The sequence below is a fragment of the Aulonocara sp. 'chitande type north' Nkhata Bay genome, linkage group LG1 (genome assembly GCF_057382095.1).
Source record: "Aulonocara sp. 'chitande type north' Nkhata Bay isolate Kocher_YH1m ecotype deep benthic linkage group LG1, A_spYH_male_GT1.1, whole genome shotgun sequence".
NCBI lineage: Eukaryota > Metazoa > Chordata > Actinopteri > Cichliformes > Cichlidae > Aulonocara > Aulonocara sp. 'chitande type north' Nkhata Bay.
This window is the reverse complement of record NC_141344.1, coordinates 23,170,156-23,187,146: the sequence shown is the minus strand read 5'-3', so window position 1 is coordinate 23,187,146 and position 16,991 is coordinate 23,170,156. Positions and strand designations below refer to the sequence as shown.

The following is a 16,991-nucleotide window of genomic DNA, read 5'->3' as shown; positions in this document are numbered from 1 at the left end:
CAGTGTTGTTCAAATTCTACTGACATGAACTTTAACATGCTAACTAAGGCTTGTAGAGTCTTAGATGTAGCTGTTGGATTTTTGCACTTTCTCTGAACACTGCACTGACTGGCCTTGGTGTGAATTTGCTGGGATGTCCACTCTGGGCAAGATTTTGGCATTGTGTTGACTAGGGCTGGGTCATATCATACCGTTCACGGTAATACCGGTATAATGTTGGGCAACGATAAGAAAATGAAATATCGCAATAGAATATGGGTAAAACGCGCATCCGCAGTGCCTTTGTTTTCATACGCACATGGCAGAAAAAGCATGGCGGTGGCGACGGAGAATGAGAAGGGCGAAAGCGGATTGTTGAATGAAACGGATGAACCAGAATTGGTTTGTAAAAATGTTGCAATTTCAGTGGTGTGGCACTGGTTTAGCTTTCATCCGTCAGATACACAACAAAGCACTATTTTTGGTAGCGCATGCTAGCGGGCCGTCGTTATTACCGTGTTTTTTTGGAAAAATTCGCACACTTAAAATCAATCCTTTGATTTTTCTGAAAATCGACAGTGCCCCTTATAATCCCGTGTGCCTTATGTATGAATTCTGGTTGTGTTTACTGACCTTGAAACAATTTTATTTGGTACACGGCGCTCGAAAATCTGTCAAATATTTTAGTACGACTTTGCTAACCTACGACGCCGCACCGCTCGATGGATTGTCAGAGCATTACAGCTATCATAGGCAGGAGCCTCGCGGAGTGATACGTACTGTGCTTCAACATAATATTACCGTATTGTGTGTGTGTATAACCTCTTTTTAAGTTTTGTGGATATTAAACATGGTTATGCTGAGGATATGTCGGCCAATTTCTACTGGAAATGCCTTTTGGTTAAACTGTCAGCAAGGCATTTGCATTTGCACTGTTACATTTTTATATAACTTTAATGCACATAAAAAACAGCTGCTTGTTTAAGTGAAAATACATTGATGTTTTTTTTTTGCACTAATAAAGTTGTGGAGTTGTAAAGTATTTTGTCTAGTGTCAATTATATCGTCAGTTATATCGTTATCGCAAATTTTCAAATGCATATCGTGATAAATATTTTTGGTCATATCGCCCTGCTCTAGTGTTGACACACACCTGAATGCCCCAGACCTGCAAACTACCAAAACTTCTGTTGTTATAGAGCTGTGCACACTTGCTGATGATCAATTAAACAATTGCATGTCATTAGCAAATTACATAATCATGTCACATAGTCACATAAAATGTGCCTAAATTATTTTTTTATGTTGACCTCGAGGTCAAATATAGTTGTCATGGGTAAATGTTGCGATCTTATATTAATATTTTTAAGCCACTACTTTCTTTGTCACTGCTCATACATAATATGTAACAATAATAATAATAAAGATGGATGGATGGATAAGTAACTTTGTAATGTAGTTACTCAAAGATATGGAGAAACATATGGAGAAAATAGCCACCTAATATGCTGCCTTTGCAGATAAATTTAGCAAATAGCTTTGAAACAGTGCCACATTGTTCTCCACTGAACTTAACTGTAAGAGTTTTGAAACTCTTGCCAAATCATTTACACTGCAACTTTAAATAATGAAAAAAAAAAAGTAGAAATTGGAGATGGTGGGTAGAGTGCTACTGAGGAGGCAGAACAAAAAAGGGATTGTGCAGGTGATGGGGGAAAACAACAAAGCCTTTACTATAGATTTTCCAACAAATTAATCACTGTGCGGGATAGTGAATAACAACAGCAAAGCAAAGAAAGGCCCTGACTGTGTGGGTGAGATGCTCCCTTGCCATTTTGTCTTCAGTGGGTTTTGAAATAGAGGACCTGTCAATTTGTGTTCCTTCTTTTAATGCCCCTAGTTAATCTTGAGGAAGGTGGAGTCTGTAATGTACCTAAAAAGAGCAAGTTTCTAATTGAGTAAACTATCTTACTAGAGTTTATTGCCCCCTCAGGGCCAATTTAGCTTACAGGCAGCAATCAGTAGTAGTGAAAATACTGCAATCAATCAATCAATCAATACTATACATGCAAACATAAACAGTTACTACACAGATTACGGCAGTATCCGATTTATTATTGACACTCCTCACAATCTCACACCCAGAGCTGGCGACAAAAACAAATTACATTTTGTTTATATAGACTTTCTGTTATTGTCATTAATACCACGACTGCATCAATGTAGATTTTGAATAATGTTATTGATACATACTTTTACAACACTCTCGGATTATCCTGTATAGAAAATAGTCCAACGATTTGATTGTTTAACAATTTGATAATAATCATCGTCATTAAAAATAAACTGGTTTTTATAAACGGTAATGAATGGGTGTTGTAAGAGTACTGTCTCGGAAACATCAAGCAAATCAACTAAAATGAATAAAAATTATAGCACGGTGGGCAGCACGGTGGCACGGTGGTTAGCACTGTTGCCTCACAGCAAGAAGGTCCTGAGTTCAATTCCACCATCAGGCCGGGGTCTTTCTGTGTAGAGTTTGCATGTTCTCCCCGTGTTTGCGTGGGTTCTCTCCGGGTACTCCGGCTTCCTCCCACCGTCCAAAGACATGCAGCTTGTGGGGATAGGTTAATTGGATAATCCAAATTGCCACTAGGTGTGAATGTGCGAGTGAATGTGAGTGTGAATGGTTGTCTGTCCCTATGTGTTAGCCCTGCGACAGACTGGCAACCTGTCCAGGGTGTACCCCGCCTTTCGCCCTATGACAGCTGGGATAGGCTCCAGCGCCCCCCGCGACCCTGAAAAGGATAAGCGGAAGCGAATGGATGGATGGATGGAATAAAAATTATAGGGAACCAAAGAGCAGCAGCATCAGTTGGGAAGCTAATGACAAAAAAACACTCTTGCAAGGCTTTGATCAGCATGCATTTTTATTATGTGGATTAAAATGTATACCTAAGTGCACCAATGCGTGTTGAAAATGTGTCCTTTACAAATGGAGGGACGGGAAAAATTAATAGCGTGTTGTTTTTGATTAGCTGTGAGCACTTATTGTGATGTATAGCTTACACATGGCAGGCATAGACTGAAATTAACCATCCTTCTCCAGATGGAGGTTCGTGTGTTGAGAGCAGTGACTCAGTCTTTGTGCACAGGTTGCTGATTTTTTTCAAAGATGGGTGAGACATCAGATTTAACAAGGCATTTGAAAGTGCTTTGCATGCATTTAAGAGCAGAGGCTTGCTTCACTAGCTAACATTAAGGCTTGTCAAAAAAAAAAAAGAATCTGGGCAGCGTAGCTTATTGACGCTATCCCAACCATCGAAACACTGAAATATTATTGCAGTGTGATTGCTAAGGGCCAATAATTCCAACATTCTCTCTTCTGAGTTGTCAAAATGTTTGTTTTTTTTCCAGTAGATGCTCATACTCAATACCTTTTAAGGAATAGAGAAAGGCAAACAGACCAAGTTCAGTAACTACAAAGTTTTCCAGATAATTTCATTTGTTTTACAAGTGATGCCCTCCAGTATGTAGTCTGAACCAAACATTAATAAATGGACATTGGTAGCTTATGTAACTGCGACAAGTGTAATAAATAAATAAAACTGAGGAAATGTAAACCATTAAAGGAATTAAATCAAGAAGGAGAGATGCAGTTGCAACAATTGCAGTATGTTGATTCTAAACTATTGGTTGAGATTTAGAGAAGTGGAGCAGCCGTTCCATTTTTGTGGTATGAAACATATGAATTCAGATTTTGAGCTGCTTAGCTTTTTGCTGTTACTCTGCAACCTACAAAATTGTTTTTTTGTCATTTGGAAAGGACAATCTGACATTTTGGTTGCTTTTTTGATGAGTAATGACTTCACTAGAAATGTATTTTCATATATCTGGGAGCTGACGAAGGCTGCATACGACCTTTTGCCCCTAATGTATAGACGCTAACTCCTGTTGCTCTTTTCTGCCATCATCTTTGTTCACACAATGTTAAAAGGTCACATGAAAAATGCATGAAGATGGCTTAAGCATCTTACCACTCGTGCATGAGGAAGTCGGTACACAGAGTCTCCTCTGTCAGACAAGGGGAAGGATCTCAGTAGGCTAGCTAAGACGGTCGGCCTCCAAGGGGGTAAAAATAACTGATTCATTTTTTAAAAGGTTCACGAAAAAACTACTCAAGCTTTTATGTGTTGCCAGTCACTCGCTGGTATGTCATACTCCTCTTGAACTCGGCAGCTTAAAACAACCACTCTCCAGATGTTGTGTGTGCGGGTTGTTTTAAGATTTTATGTATTCATGTTTATGCCCCAAAGATTTGCAAGATTCGTTTGTTAATCATTCTTACCAGATGAAGTTGTGCCATTAAGGTCTGATAAAGTGAGAAAAAGAGAGCAGTGTTTGTTTGTGCCAGTTACTTTGGTCGTAGCCCAGACTAAGGGTAAGTACAACCTCTAGCCTCTGACCGGTGTGACAAAACCTCCCAAAAACGAACAAAATCAGAAAAGAAAGGAAAAATAACATTTACAACCCTAGTGCTAAACCTAATTTAATCCTAAGTTTTGGAAGGCAGTAATGAATTTTTGGGGAAAAGATTTCAATGGTTTTTGATGGGAGTCAGAATGAAGAATTTAGTTGTTCGCTGCTTGCTGAGATTTAGGAAAACAGTTGAATTAAAACAAAAATTTTAAATGCTGATAGTTTAAATTTAGGGTTTGGGTTACAGTTGCTGTATACTTGTAGTATACTTGTACTATATTTTTGCGATTAGTCGACTAATCAGATCATGCATCCATTGGACGTAAAACGTACAGCTTATTGCACCAGCATGTGTCTGCTCTTATATAACTATCATTAGCTTACAGTTTTAAGTGTTTAAGGTATGTGCTAACTAAAAATAAAGACAAGATGATAGTTTATTAAATTTTAATGAAATTTGCAGATTGTTTCGGTGAAGTTTAATAAACTCCTTGCTATCTAAAATATAACAGGACACCGGAGTATATTCTCGAGCATCTCACACTTCTGATAATCAGTTGTCTTCTTGATGTTTATTCAGCTGTGTAAAAACTATAACTTTAATCTCAGCCAAACCGATTTACTCAGGAACAAATAAAATACTAAAAAAGCCAAACAATAACATTTTGAAGTTATCTAAGTGACATATATATTTAACCTGAATAGCGAAAGACTGCAGTTGGTTTGAAAATGATCTGCCGGGAGTCCGGTGTTCTCACGGGCTCTAGTGAGCCTTGCCCCCGGCTAGCTATCGAGCTAGTGGGTAACAGACGTCTCCGAAAATTTTTGAAAATATGTGGTGTCTTGATAAACTGAGCAGATATTTGAGGTTTACACAGCTACATTCTCGCCTGAACACATGTTAAATGTTTATTTTGTGACCCAGAAAGAATAATAAGAGTAATATTAAAACTAACTAGCTGCCGCCATTGTTGTAAACTGAGCTGGGCTGCGCTATGAATTCTGGGACACAGCTTCTTCTTCTTCGGGGTTTAACGGCAGCTGGCATCCTTGTACATGCAGTGCTGCCATCTTCTGTTTCAGTCCGTTATTGCACTCTTAAATCCTACTATTTATTCCTGCGTCTTTTGTGAGCTTACAAAGCTTCAAACGACGCGTCGACTATTAAATCAGTCGTCGACGATTTTGATAGTCGATGTAATCGTGACTAGTCGACTAATCGTGGCAGCCCTAGTTAATAGACACATTTTAGAATATAAAATGATGTAATACAACTTCTTTTTGTAAAATATGGAACACATTTCACAATAGTATTAGAAATACTCATTTGTCTCCACATTATAAGCATTTGTGAAGGTAGGTCTTCTTCAATTTACTATGGATTTTTTTCTTTGGTTACAAATATAATCTCTTTGTATTACATTATAAAATATTTTTTTCTAGATTTCGACTACATATGTTTTATATGTAACCGAAACATATTCTCCAGTCTTTTAATAGCCATCATGTCTTCAGTTGTCTTTGTCTCTAAATACACTATTTCGTTCCCTAATTCTTTCTCAGTGGTCGTGTGAAACCAATGCTTGGCCGGTTCAGTGAGCTTGAAGACCTGCTGTCAAACATGAACGTTAAGCCAGGCAGCATTGATGCTGTCCTGTTGGATGCTGGCTGTTCCTCCATGCAGATGGATGAGGCAGAAAGAGGCTTCTCCCTGAGCAAAGATGGACCATTGGATATGAGAATGGATGGAGACAGGTAAAAGATTTGATACATACATTGGTTGGCTTATTGTGATATGCTGGATAATCAGAAGCGCTTGTGCGGTATTAATCAGTGTAATAATGTGAAAGTGCAGATAGTACAAAAAGGCGTACCTAAAATGGGTTACCAACAGCATGGGTCCAATTAATGTTATTTGTTTCTCCTATAAGTGATGACCTGAAGGCGTGAAAAAATGTTTGTTTGTTTTTTTTGAACAATGAAAACAAACCCATTTTCAGTCGACCTCTAGTGGTTATGTTAAAGAAAGCGTTCACCAAAAAAACTTTTGTCCTGTTCCTACATTGAACATTTGCAGAGTGTTTGTGAAGCAAAACTAACCCTCCAATCTGATCAATGAAACTGGCTGTGCCAGGCATGAAAGCACTTTGCATTACAAAAGTTCTATTCTTTTTATATTGTTTATCTTAGATGTGCTCGGGACTTGTACACAGTAACAGGGCAAAAAGTAAACTGATGGTATATGTAAGAAGGGAGCTAGCATTGCGATTTAATTTGGTAATTTTGTAGTTATACCCTTTAGATAATTTACTGTAATTAGTAGACGTTAACATACCCATGTTACACAATCTCAGCAAGGAACTCATTCACTGAGATTGTGATTGGGCTAACATAAAAAAAACCACAGTACATTCAATTCTTCCACAGATGTCAGCATCAGTGTACTAATACCTCAGTCACACTTAGCGACTGGGCTAGCTACATTTGAGTTCCCTGACTGATTGGTGAGTGGTTGATGGCAGTCACAAGGTAAATTTGTCCCAATGAGATGTATGGTGCAATTGCTGTGGTTATGCACTGATTACCATGGTTGGCTCTAGTATCCATGGGAAACTTTGTTTACAAACTACTGTAGCTACGTTCTGAGTTGTAGTGAAACTGAACAGAGGCACACAAAAACGTGTTAAAATGTGTTGGCTACAGTGGTGAAAAGCTCTGTTATTTTATGTTTCCATTTTTCCTCAGTGAATTGTTGTCTCCAGGACCTGTTACGTCCATACGACCTGTTTACGTCCATGTGCCTGGGACCTAAACCTTTCAGAAGACATTCTAAAACCCTTATTCTAGCCTGATTTAGCCATTCCTTTACCACGTTTGATGTCATTGTCCTGTTGGAACACCCAACTGCACCCAAGACCCAACCTGTGTGCTGATGATTTTAGGTTATGTTGAAGAATGTGAAGGTAATCCTCCTTCTTCATTATCCCATTTACTCTCTGTAAAGCACCAGTTCCATTGGCAGCAAAACAGCCCCACAGCATAATACTCCCACCACCATGCTTGATTGTAGGCATGGTGTTCTTGGAGTTAAAGGCCTCACCTTTTCTCCTCCAAACATATTGCTGGGCATTGTGGCCAAAAAGCTAGATTTTTGTTTTGTCTGACCACAGAACTTTCCTCCAGAAGGTCTTATCTTTGTTCATGTGATCAGCAGCAAATTTCAGTCGAGCCTTAAGGTGCCGCTTTTGGAGCAAGAGCTTCCTTCTTACACGGCAGTATCTCAGTCCATGGAGATGCAAAACACGTATGACTGTGGACAATGACACCTGTGTTCCAGCAGCTTCTAATTCTTGGCAGATCTGCTTTTTGGTGATTCTTGGTTGACTCTTCACCCCCCTGACCAATTTTCTCTCAGCAGCAGGTGATAGCTTGCATTTTCTTCCTGATCTTGGCAGTGACGAAACAGTGCCATGCACTTTATACTTACAAACAATTGTTTGCACTGTTGCTCTTGGGACATGCAGCTGCTTTGAAATGGCCCCAAGTGACTTTCCTGACTTGTTCAAGTCAATAATTCGCTTTTTCAGATCCATGCTGAGCTCCTTTGACTTTCCCATTGTAGCGTTTGTGGGCGTTTGTATCCAATGAGCCCTATTTAACTGGTCTAAGAGAAGTCACCAGCTGTAGTCACTCATAATCACTCACAAGAAGTTAAGAGGCTATGCTATGAAGCTCAGTTCGCTGACAACTTTCTAAGTCACCAAAATTGCTAATTCATGTTGCTGTATGTATATTTTTGACCCAGCAAATGTCATCACTTTTTTCTGTTAACCCATAATAAAGTCATTGAACAACCAAAACTTCATGAATGTTTTTTCTGACAAAGAAGTATCTGTTCCAATCACTCTATCTGAGAAAAATCAGAGTTTTAGAAATAACAGGACACTCAGTAGAGCCATTATATTATATTCTTTACAAGTGTATGTAAATGTTTGACCACAACTGTATTTTCCAAACCAAAAGATCAATTTCTCCCTTTTGGTCTTATCCAATAAAGTATGTATTTCCCAAGTAGTAAAATGTACTACATTGTGATTTGAAACCTAATTGCAGACAAAGTATGTTTAACATTTATCGATCTAAAATGTGTCAGTTTTTATATATTATTTTATAGAAATATCCATATTCCTTCCCGAATATTTTCAGAAACATTTCTGCATCACTTTAAAATGTCAGCATAATCCACAAAGAAACTCCTTTACAAGCTGATGCAAAAGCTGCTTTTCTCTTTTCCTTCCCTCACAATCATTCTATTCATGACTGTCATAAAGGTTTTCAGCTGTAGCTCAGAGTTGTCAGGATTCACCACTGTCAGCAAGGACATGACGTCAAGCGACTTAATTGGGCTTCTTTTTGTGCGTAGGTACCCCGACATGCCCTGCGCCGCTGACGTTGTGAATACCTTAGATCAACAGGCTCTTGCATCCATCCTCACTGCATATGGGGAAGAAAGACACGCCAGGAAAATAGCTTCAGCCATTGTGGAGGCACGCCGTGTCAGCCCCATCACCCGGACACAGCAGTTGGCCAGTGTGGTTGCAGGTAAATAGACACCACCCTGATTAATTCCCTGCAGCATTCAGGAGGCTATAAGGGAAAATAAAAAAGGAGTGGAGTTATTAAGGCTGTCTCCCAGTGGGATGTGTGTGTCTCAGAAAATTATGTGAACTGTGATCTCAGTCATCATCCTCTCTTCTGCCTCTGTTTTGGGTGTTTTTATTCCACCATCCTTGGAGAGATAAAGATGAGGCAGAAACTGAGTTGTAGATGGCTGGAATAAAATGTATGCCTAACTCACATGCAGGAGCCCATCTCTCTCCTTCCACACTGCCTACCTTTTTTGTTTTCTTTCCCCCTCTTTTTTCCCAGTCTTTTCTTTGCTCACAAATACAGACATACACCTGACACAAATGCAAACACCCACATGCACTCACAAACGACACACGAGTTGCATACAACCGGGGTTAGATTATTTGTCTTCGATGATTGTTTTTTTTCCTTTTTTTTCCTCTTAAGCCTTATGACTCCACATTTGAGATGCTGAATGGGAGAGATGTCGTTGCAACAGTTATTGCACAGAGCAGTATGTGCGTCAGTGTCACCCTGGGAGAACAGGTGTGAGTAAGAGCAGCTGTTTGATGCTTTTTGAAGAGCAAAGCGAGCTACCACCAGTGTTTATTGGGAACAATCTAAGAGGTCTGGTTTTTTTAAGAAAGTTCCAGGGGGAGCTCTCTGACCAGTTGTGGCAGTGATACTCGGCATCATTTTCAGAATAAATGACGAGGGGCTTATGCTTTTCTTTTTTAGGGATAATGTGGGACATTACTCAGCAATACACAAATATATTTAAAGTTTTTTTTGTTTTTTGTTTTTTTACATGGACACAACAAATAAGTTCTGCAGAATGTTTTTAACTTTCATTTGTTTTCAGTCATTAATTTACTGAAATTTTATAGCAATAGGTAAACAAAGAATCAAAAAGAATCAAAGAATCAAAAACAAAGGTGCCTCCTTTTTCAAACAGAACCATAAGATCTTTTCAGCTTTATAAATTTTGAATTAGAAATGTATTTATTTTAACTAATAAATTGATTTACAAACCTTATTTTTCCAACAAGCTTTTTGTTTTTTAGATTTTAGATTGAGAGTTGATTGGTTGTTGTATTTACGACAGAGGTTTAAAAATGCTTTCTAAAACTGTTATCGTGATTTGGTGCTGTATATCTAAAATTTAATTTGTGTTGAATGGAATTGAATTGATATGACACACATATGTAAGAGCACAGGGATTCACAGAAAATATTGCAAATGGACAAAGCTCCTGTAATGACAGGTATAAATATGGTTGTGTGATGACATCACGTCAGTGCACAAAGCGACCAATGTGGTGAGCATAAATTGGCCATTAAGCAGCACAAGCTGATAGAAGAAACATTAAGTGACATTTAAAGCCCGGGAATGAACGGGGCGTGGCTGCGTCGTATTGGAGCTGCGACATGGCTACAGGGCGTAATCGCTCCCGCTCTTTGTTTCCCACAGGAGCAGCTCATGATCTGAAACATATCACATCATCTGTCAAACGTGGTGGAGTCAATGTTATAGCACGGGCATGTGTGGCTGCCGATGAAACCGAGTGATAATGTGACTGCTGATAGAGGAGGCAGGATGAACTGTGTGTAGAGGGCTACACTCTCTGGTCAGATTCAGTCAAATGCTGCAAAACTGTATAAACAGCTTACTGTAAAAAACACTGTGTATAAAAGTGTGTATAAGAATGGCTATGATCATTTCTTAACCTAATGCAATACTTTTAATAAACCTCTTAAATCAAAATCGATAATTTGTAGTTAAATCACATTTTGATTGTTTGATTTAAAATCTGCCAAAACAATAACATTGCTTTGGTTCACTCTTAACTACCTGATTCTCCTTCATGTACACATCATAATCTCTTCTGTTCTCAGTGGATCTGTCTTCAGGACCTTTTGAAAGATGAATTAGAGAGGGTGCACATGGCTTGGTGAGGCTAGCCCTGGGCTGGTCCTTGCTGTGCAGGCATTGTATTGATTGCAGTGTGAGTCACACCTTGGGCTGTTCAGTGCAGGAGGAGAGAAATGCCACATCACTCACTTCTCTATTTATTGCGGTTTCTTTTTTGGTCTATGTAAGTGTCTAATTGTTCTTGTCTCTTCTGTGTTTTGGTTGGTTAGAGGCACTAAAAGCTCTTCACTTGTTTTAATGCAAAAAGAAAGATTTTGAAACTTTAATATGCAGCAAATAATCAGTTTTTAGTTTTTGCTTTAATACCCACATGATTTGATTGATTTGACATGACTGATTTGCACATTAGCTCTGTGCATTCTGCACCCTGTATATGTTACTCGTGCACAGTTTGGTTAAGTGCAGTTGCTCTGGAAACTTTAAATATTTGGTGAGTGTCTGCCGTTTACAATGCTCTGTATGGCACATGCATTTTGACCACAGGCTCAAATAAATTAAAGGGGTACAAGAAGTTTTGTAAGAAAAAGATTTCTTCCTCTGAATGTCAGGTGCAAATTATTCAGGAGTGCAGAAATGTTACGGCAGCTTGATTTATTTTATTCTAGGAAATGTTTTCATTCAACGGGTTTCTTTTATTTTCCTGAAGAGAGAGGATACCGGGAGTTATTTTAACATTTCCAGTGTTATTCTCATAAGGATAACACCTTAGGACTGTTGAAGTCACAACGATCAGTGTGTAGATTGGTAATGTGTTAGCAGATAAGTAGTATGGCATGAACCCACTCTGTTTTTAAGATGCTATGCTTGATCTGCTTTACTTGTCAGTATTTCTCTTGTCTGTTCAACTTCCCAGTCACACAGGCCTAAAGACCACTGAGAACCACTGGTCACTAATAAGGGTGGGTTTAAAATATCAAATCAAACTGATTTTAGCTTGAATAGCGCAATATCGACTCATTAAATCCTGAATCTATTTTTAAATATAAATGTATTTAGGCAGAAATGCCAGAATCTCAGGTTAGAGTTCACAAAACTATTTCAGCAACCACCAAACAGCTAAAACAGCAAATGAGAGCAAGTAAACGGATTCCACACAAAGATGCAAACACAAAGCGAGTGTCGTTCACCCGTCGGTGCTGAAAGCCGACATCTCACAGATTCTAAACTTTTGCAGCTTTTGTCACTCTCCGAACATAATTCACTGAAACAGCAGCAAAAGAACATAAAGACTATGCTCCACGTTTGAAAAACATCGTCATGAATTCTTGCTTACTTTACTGTTTTGCTTCCACCACAATACAATCACACTTCCTGCACACGTTTTTCTCTCTCTCAGTGTACTAAGGAACAGTTTCCCATCTCAAATCTCTGTTTTCTGCGTTATTCGCTTGATTATTACGCACTAGTCTACCGTTGTGTACAGCGCTGTATGGATATGTACTGATAAATGGTCAGTTCTGGTGGATTATGTATTACGTTGCATAATCCACCAGAACTAATACAAAGCGCCTATAATTTTCAAACCAGGAGGCTGTGGGGTTGCACTGGCTGCCATGTGCATTTTTTTGCTCGTCTGTTTAACACCATTCACAAATTTTCAAAACCATGTCCTCCAGTCTGGTCAGTCCAGACGGTTGACCTGTACTGCCAAATTATCAGCTAATGTTAGCTAGCTTGGTCAGCAGCTGCATTCATATACTATATGGGTGCCACATAGAGACATGTTTTTTTGGTGCTTAGTGGTGTACTAATAAAATACAGTGGTCCCTCGCTATACAGTGGTCCCTCGTTCACGTTTCACCGCCTCGCTGTTTCACAGATTTTTTTGGTGCAATTTTGCATGCTTTTTATTTTTCTTCCAGCGCATTCTGTCCTTTCTCCTGATTGGCTTAAGACCATTGTCAATCAGTCTCGTGCAGTGTCTCCTGTACGCTACAGAGTGCATTCAGCTTGTCAAATTTACATAAATCTTCGATCGCTAGCAGTGTAACTCTAAAGTGCTGTACTGTATGTAAGTTTTCTCCCCCACACACACCCCAATGTCTACGAAATGTTTTGCACCGTCAAAGGCAACCGCAGGTGCCTTTGTTTTAAAATATAGATTTTTCTTTATATCTGTACCAATATGATTTTTCTTTATGCAGTAAAATTAGGCATTTTGACATGTAAGTCTCTAAGTAGCCTCAATTGGGGCCTAGAGGAACTGCATTGTTTTCCACTTCTGCATGGCTCTGAAGGTTGCCACTGGTCATTATAAAAAAAAAAAAATTTTTAACATTTATTGTTATAACCTTTCAGGAATATTTCCTAAAAGAGTTGACTCAACTGCATAAAAATGTGTGAATTTTGTGACTGGATAGTAGGGGTGGGGGAAAAAATCGATTCTGTGTAGTATCGTGATATTTTGTTTGCTAATAATGTATCGATACAGGGACAGCAGAAATCGATATTTTGTTACAAAAAAGGTTTTTGTGCTCAGAGCATGTTGATCCTTTTTCTGAGCAAGAATCCTGACATTCCTTCACTGTCCAAATGTGTTTAACTTTTTTTTGGCAGTAATAAACATGACAGTTTACTTATTTTACTTTAAGACATGTTTTATGTTAATTAAGTTTAAAACTTTTTTATTTAATGTAAAATTATATTTTGTTTTAATTTACTTTCAAGTTCTTCAGTTGCTAAATGGGCTGCATAGTTTTCATAAATTGCATAGTTCAGAATAGCTATAATTGTACCAGATGGTTGCATTCAGTTAAGTTGGACTAAACTGTAATACAAGCTGTTCAGTTTGTCAACAATAAAACTGACTAAAATGAGAGAAAGACTGAGTGTGAGACTTTGATATTAGATAAAATGAATATTGATAAAGTTTACCTTTATGTACAGAATCTGAATATCGCAAAATATTTAAAAAAAAAATTGCAATAATATCGTATCGTGCGTTAAGTATTGTGATAATATCGTATCGTGGGATGTATAGTGATTCTCACCTCTACTGGATAGAAGTGTAACTCTACCTTTAAGTTATCACCAAATTAGTAAGACTATTAGTTTAATTTGTTCTGTTTTTATTTGGAATTAAAATGCAGTAATGCTATAATAAATCATTATTGGACCATTAAAATTGTAAGATTAACTCTGACCAATTCTTGTTTCCAGGATCGTTTCCTCCTGCAGTTCTCTATGCACGTAAAGACCGGCTCAACAGACCTGCACACGTGGCCACTAAGACTTTCCAGGCCTTGCGTATCTTTGTGAATGATGAGCTGAATGAACTTCACGCTGGCCTGCGTGCTGCCCAGACGTTGCTAAAACCCAGCGGACGTCTCTGTGTTATCACCTTTCATTCACTAGAAGATAGACTGGTCAAACGTTTCCTCCGGGGAGATGACTTGTCTAATCTGGATCACTTCAGCCAGAGGAAGCAAGGTACCAAGAAGGAAAACCTATCGCATGAAAAAAGTGACAGAAGTGTCTATTGGCTTCCTCTGCGAAGAAAAGTGATCACTCCAGAAAAAGACGACGTTAAGGAGAATCCTCGAGGACGCTCCTCCAAACTCAGGGCAGCACTCAGACGATAACTATTGAACATTAAATATAAGACAATAGAAGTTGTAGAAAAAAAGTTGGAGCTTTTTACATTGAACATTAAACTTCTACAAAGACTCGGGGTTAAATCTCAGTAGACTTGGTATCACTTTGTAACAAAGGAGCTCAGCAGAGATCAGCAGAGGTGTGGACTCGAGTCACATGACTTGGACTCGAGTCAGACTCGAGTCATTAATTTTATGACTTTAGACTTGACTTGAAAAATGTTCTAAGACTTGTGACTTGACTTGGACTTTTACACCAATGACCTGGGACTTGAATTGGACTTGAACCGGTTTACTTGAAAAGACTTGATATTTTACCCCAAATATAAAATTTAACATGCATATTATATAGAGATTGAAAATGTGACGTCATTCAGGGGTAAAACCGCAAAGGATTCTGGGAACTCGTGGCAAGAGGTACTAGCGCACGCAGGCTTTCAATTGAAATCAGTCACACAGCGATAAAAAGAAACACAAAAATGTCAAGAAGCTGTTGTGTTATTAACTGCAATAGCCGGTCGCATGACAGCCACGGGAAGCCGACGGGTAAAGAGATCGGTTGTTATCGGATTACGTCGTTGAAGAGAAATTGTTCAAGCCATGTTTCCGAAGTAACAAAGACGCGACTGGATTGCAGCCATTCAAAGATCAAATATAACGTCCCAGAACACTCCAGCTCACAGGTTAGTCTGCTCAAGCATTTACACGAAGGTCAGTGTTTTTTAGTAGTTAATACGTCATTTTCATAACATAATTGGTGATATAGGTTACAAGCAAGTCTGGCGCTGAACAGAAATTGTCGCGCTATGCTCCTTTATTTATTGTGCATAAATAGTGAATTGTCCTGACACAATATTGCGTTTCGCCTCTGTTATTATGGTACATTGACAAAAACATATACTTTTATTCACAGGATAAAACAGTTGTTTTGTATCACTAATTGCCCAGTACGATTACAGCATACAGTATTATTGTCACTGCTACATTTCTGTAACGCGTACCAGAAATTATTTCCACTACTAATTAATTATCGTTGAGCTCAAAGGTCCTATTTATAAACGGTTAACGAATGTGTATTTATGACGACGATTTGTGAGACTGGTAAACTTAACCTTTGTTCGTACGATGGTCTTTCGTTCTACACGGTGCATTTCAAGGTCCTGTATCCATCCGTCGGTAAACTGTACCTGGGCTTGTTGCAGTGACCTGAAGTTACTAAACTTCATGAGTGTATGCACTCACTCCAAGAACCGTATAATTATAAATATGCATATAAATATGCTACAATGAGATAGCTGACTTCATCTAACTAGCAAATGTTGTCCAGGCTACGTTGGTGATGCAGTTTTTTTTTAATATGTATGATATTTTTGTCATGCGATTTTAAAGCCGGTCCTACAACCGCATCCAAGAATAACATGCAGCTTATCTCAGAACTGTCTGTGAAAATTATTCTTGGAGCTAGGTTTAATTGAGCTGCATTTTAAAGAGGTGCAATTTCACAATTTGTGTATATTTTCTAAGTTCACTATTTTGTCATGTGTTGAGAAAAACACAGATTAAAAAATTACATGGTCTAATATTTACATTTAGCATATAACTGCAACATTATTTTTTCGTTTTTTTTTTTTTTTTTTTTTTTAGACTCGAAAGGACTTGAAATTCAAAATTTCAGACTTGTGACTTTACTCGGACTTTTACACCAGTGACTTGAGACTTGACTCTGACTTGCCTGACATTACTTGAGACTTGACTTGAGACTTGAGGATAAAGACTTGAGACTTACTTGAGACTTGCAAAACAATGACTTGGTCCCACCTCTGGAGATCAGTGTGTTACTGTAAGCTACTAAGTGGACTTTAGACATGAGGTGATTGTACTGTTTCCTATTTGCTTTGTAAGGAACATAAAAAATTAATTTACAGTTAAAATTCTGAATTAAATGGAAGAAATGTTTACCAGTGTTGTTTTCATATTCCTAGTTGTTGTGAACAACCTGTTTTTTTTCTGACAAAAACAAGTAAAGAAAAACTAATGCACGAGGACAAAAACTGTGATGAAATGTATTGACACTAGGGATGGGTACCGGTATCCGGTGCCATGATGGCACCGGTTCTGACATAAACGGTAGTAACCAGACCAAAAAGCAGCGCACATTTCGGTGCTTTATTTCGGTGCTTTTTTTTCCCTGAGATGTCATACACTTTGGATTCCAGCCAATCATTTTACCAATCATTTTACCTTAGCGTAGTAGGCGGGCCCAGGTACGTACGTTCTTTTAGAGCAGTGCTACAGATTAAAAATGCCCAAGGCGAAGCGGTCAAAAGTCTGGCTGTACTTCACAGCAAAAGATGCAAACTCAGCAGCCTGCAACAAGTG

At 38.5% G+C, this 16,991-nt stretch overlaps 1 protein-coding gene across 5 annotated transcripts in view; it reads left to right on the top strand.

Moving 5' to 3' along the window:
- mettl15 (methyltransferase 15, mitochondrial 12S rRNA N4-cytidine) overlaps window positions 1-16,568 on the top strand; it is a 63,538-nt gene extending 46,970 nt beyond the window's left edge. For all 5 annotated transcript variants that reach the window (XM_086288904.1, XM_086288912.1, XM_086288896.1 and 2 more), the window contains 3 exons: window positions 6,022-6,213; window positions 8,882-9,060; window positions 14,179-16,568. In XM_086288904.1, the coding sequence (XP_086145030.1) occupies window positions 6,022-6,213; window positions 8,882-9,060; window positions 14,179-14,600 (793 nt within the window). In that variant the 3' untranslated portion in view covers window positions 14,601-16,568. The remainder of the gene's footprint in view (window positions 1-6,021; window positions 6,214-8,881; window positions 9,061-14,178) is intronic.
- The last annotated feature ends 423 nt before the right edge of the window (window positions 16,569-16,991 follow it).